The sequence below is a fragment of the Octodon degus genome, unplaced genomic scaffold, assembly GCF_000260255.1.
Source record: "Octodon degus isolate 3935 unplaced genomic scaffold, OctDeg1.0 scaffold00188, whole genome shotgun sequence".
NCBI lineage: Eukaryota > Metazoa > Chordata > Mammalia > Rodentia > Octodontidae > Octodon > Octodon degus.
In genome coordinates, this window is record NW_004524764.1 from 4,445,332 (window position 1) to 4,449,820 (window position 4,489).

Here is a 4,489-nt window from a genome sequence, read left to right on the forward strand (position 1 = left end):
GGCCTAAGGGCCAAAGAGACAGTTCAGTAGAATAAGCACTTGCCTGGCAAGTGCCAGGTCCCGAGTTCAATCCCTGGTATTGCAAAAACAAACAAACAAACAAAATGCAGGCCTAAGTTCTGCTGTCTACAGGAAGCTTATTTACTAGACACTATAGCTACAGAAAGTCTAGTTATTTTTACTATCAGCTTTTCAAATACAAAAGTGAGCATATAAGCAAGGTAGAAGAGGCTTAAAATATATTAATAATTTAAAAAACAATTTTTCCTTGCCTGTAATTAATTTTATTTTTCAAAAAAAGTACAGGTGGCTATAGCATCAATAAGAATAGAATGAAATATTATTAGAACTAAATAAAAAGGTGAATTTTAATTTAAAAGTAGTTGAAATACAGAAAACATCTTTAGAGAATAATTTTTCTTACCTTTGGATCACAGACATCATAAGTTCGACAAGATATTCTTTACTAATTAAGGTCAGAAATAACTAAAATAGAAATCTTCATAAGCAACAAAAGGCAAACCATCAAAAAGTAAAGAGTTCCTTCAATGCGTAATACTTTATATACTTGAAGATATATAAATAAGTGTAGATATGCATGTGCCTCTACTAGGGACACAGTTGAAAACTACTTCCTTCTGTTTATAAATACTGCTGATCATGACAAACAGTAGAGAAGCACTTGTGAAGTTTTCCTCAAACATGCTCCTCACAGCAGGAGTGCTGCTTTGGATGGAGTCAAGCCCAAGAATGCTCACTGGGAGAAAAAGCTTGTATATAAAAATTTCCAGTTAAAAACCACATAAACTAAAAGTTATCTTCTACAGGAATGGTCAGTTTTGAAATTGTCTTCTTCTACCTTTGAAATATAAATACCTAAGTAAAAGATACTTTTTCGTAGAAGGGCAAATATGAAGTATCACTCGTTCTGAAACTTCCTCCTCTGTGAAATTCCAGAGTCTTTTTGTATTTATAGATTTTTCCACAGCATACATTAACTGAAAAACAGAAAAAGACACATTATTTGAATAACATACACAAAATACAGTGTGTGGGGAAAAATTATAACATCTCTAAGCTACCATTCAGTGTAAAAATACTGTAATTCTTTTGTTGTTATTGTTTTGAGACAGGGCCTCACATTATAATTCAGGCTGGCCTTGAACTCACATAGATCATCCTGCCTCAATCTCCCTGGTGCTGGGATTATAGGCAGTGTGACCATGCCCAGTTCAAAAACCTATGATTCTATCATTATCTTTTCTCACCTATAAAATATTAACATGTGGGACTCCATGTGAAGGATTTACTTTAAAATGCTTCATTTTTACTCTTGTTGTTTATACAGATTAATGTATTTCATTTTGGTAGATTAATGCTAGAACATAACATGCTTTGGTCACTTTCAACCCATACCATCCAAAATTGGATCTTAAATAGAAAAATGTAAATCAATATCTCTAATGATTAACTGAACATGAAAAATTAATTTTGAGCAATTAGCATTTACATGTAGAAAAGGGAGTTTAAATTAGGCATGGTACCTAACAACTGTAATCCCAGCATTTAGGGGGCTGAAGCAGGAAGATTGCTGTGAGTTCAGGGCTAACCTTGGCTATACAGTGAGTGCAAGTTCAGCTTTAGCTGCATAATGAGACCCTCTCTCAAAAACCAAAATAAAAAAGGGAGGGGCCCTTCATTTCAATGAGAAATAAAAATGATTTTTAACTATAAAAATAGAGCATGTTGCATTTCACATTTCCTACTGAAATGTCATAAGACAAATGTACACAGAGTACAAAAAAATAGCATAGTGAAAGTGAAAAAAACCTGAACAGTGTCATGAATTTGTATCAGAAATAACAAGTAGCAAATAAACACTTGATATGGGGTAAAAGTGTCCTGAATGTGGCTATTAGCTTTGTAAGAATAACATGTGGACAGAAATCTAATGTATTATACAATTCACATGGTCCTAACCTGAAAACAACTGATCAAAAGAGTAACAATCTTCATAACAATTGCAAAAAAATGTTTCTCCCAGAAACATACTATATAATAAAATTAAGTGGTTTATAAATAAAAAAAGGTTTTAACGATAAGCTCTATGGAAGATATTAACAAGTTTTATATGGTTATGTCTCTCAATATAGGCCAACAGAAACAAAATTAAAAAATTGAAATTCAACAATCTGTGAGACACAGCATTTATAAAGCCTCACATTTTTATTATAATTTTCTTTTATTTTGAAGAGTAAAAAAGAAGAACAAGACAAACAAAAACAGAAACAGGGTAACATAAAACAATGCATACATTATAGATTTTCAAAGCAGGAATAGCTGATTAACAATGATTGATATATTATCTATTTTTATCGTCAAATCTGTTGTTCAGATTAACAGATATTGTTACATGATTGATTATCACATGCCTTCAAAAAAACTTAAATTTTTGTTCTTGTCTCTCATTTTTTATTACCTTTTTTTAAAAAAAAGATTTACTTAAAACAGAATAGTAATAATTAATATGACATTTAGAAACAGTATATATTCAGAAGACTAAGATGACAGGTATTTCAAGCATGGTTTCAGTATTACACATTGCTGTTCTCAATGTAGTTGCTTAGTTCACTGACAGTAGCATAGGGGAAATTCCATTCAATCCAGCTATTCCTTTCTGGGAATTTTCCCAGAAGAAATGAAAACATCATATTATGCTGATACATGCACACTCATGTTTATAGCAGCACAATTTGTGATAGACAAATCTTGGAAACAACCAAAATGCCCAACACCTGAGGAATGGATGAAAAAGATGTGATGTTTTTATACAATGGAGTATTACTCAGCTACAAAGAAAAACAAACTCAAAGCCTTTGTAGCTAAGTGGATGCAACTTGAGGCTATACTCATAAGTGAAATAAACCAGACCCACATGTGTAAATATCGTATTATCTCCCTAGTATAAGAACTCAAAATAAGAAATAAAAACTGAAGGTATAATAGACACAGTTAAATAGAATGTAACAGAACTTAAGGATTAAACAATGGAGAGAGAAAGGAGAAAAGATAGGAAATAAGGTAGGGGCAAACCATACATCTAAATACACAAGATGGCTAAGGCAGCTGTCCTAAGAATTTTAATGAGTTTTTTGAAAATAGTAGTTAATAGGTAGTCTCACATTGTTTTTTAAAAACAAAAATTACAAAACCAAAAGGAAGAACTTTACTGGACCTGTTTAGTGTCAACTACAGTTTCACTCCACATTCAATTCAGCACTGATCACAAAAACTTCAGATGCCAGCTGTGAGGATTAAGTATGCATGAATTTAAAGTCTACTTTAAACTGCCAAAGATAGTAAGGGTGAACTTAAAATAGAAAACACGGTAGAAGAGTGAACACTTTTATTTTGAAAGGGAGGACCTGCATTTTCTTCTCTTCTTACTCCCTTCAGCACAATATATCAAAGACATGAGGTATGGTATCTGATATGAGAGAATACAGAACTAAAAGAATTTACAGTATCTGGGATTTTAAACTGTACTTTTTTAATAAGACATTTTCCCATGGGGAAATGGTGGATTTGGTGCTTCAGAAGAGGATGAGGTATCCCTCTTGAGAAGTGAAACACCCTTGTGAAGACTTGTGTGCATCTTGAGTATTAAAGCAATAAGCAGCAGAGTCTGCTTCAGGTTTTGGTTTAAGAGGAAACAGCTTAGGACATTCACACTTTTGTTTTTCTTGTCTATGCAATACTAGTGCAACTTCTTAATGAGTTAAGAGAAACTAGCTGTATAACGATCTTAATAGTCTTGTATATGTATTTGTTTTCGTTAGGGCATTCATTTTTTAGAAACATTTACCCAATTCTCTGACATAGGAAAAAAACAAAAACCAGAAGAGATTGAGGATATCTATTCAATCCAGAAATAAAGAATAACTATTTGATCATTTATATTTTCCTGAGATCTTAAGAGAACTGAACAGAATAATTTTCATAACAATCACATGGTACCAAATGGAAGATCTAACAGAAAACTTACTGCATAAGAAAAACTGTTAAACCACGATGACGTCTTTCATAATATTAAAAATTTATCTTTAAAACAGATTATTTTACAGCATAGAAATACACTCACTTATTACACTCAAGATATCCAAGCAATTGTGAAGAAAAAGCTGTTTTAATGTAATCCTAGCATAAACAATTCAGAGCACTGACCTATTTAATGTCTAGGGTCACTGCATACATACAAGGTGAATTAAAATAACATGCAGCTCTGATCTTTTTAAGAATTTTTAGCTGGATGTTGTGGCCCATGCCTATAATCCTAGCACTCTGGAAGGCTGAGGCAGGAGGATCACAAACTGAAGCCCACTCTGAGAAACCGAGTGGGTTACAACAATCTATCTCAAAATAAAATATAAAAGCACTACGTAGTTCAGTGTGAAGGACTAGCATTCAGTCCCCAGTACTGAAAAAAAAA

At 32.6% G+C, this 4,489-nt stretch overlaps 1 protein-coding gene across 1 annotated transcript in view; it reads right to left on the minus strand.

The window, feature by feature from the left end:
* Positions 1-4,489, minus strand: part of Odr4 (odr-4 GPCR localization factor homolog) — a 34,330-nt gene that overhangs the window by 22,266 nt on the left and 7,575 nt on the right. Inside the window, exons 4-5 of the mRNA XM_004643986.2 lie at positions 892-998; positions 425-461 (exon numbers count right to left, since the gene is read on the minus strand). Of these exons, the coding sequence (XP_004644043.1) occupies positions 425-461; positions 892-998 (144 nt within the window). The remainder of the gene's footprint in view (positions 1-424; positions 462-891; positions 999-4,489) is intronic.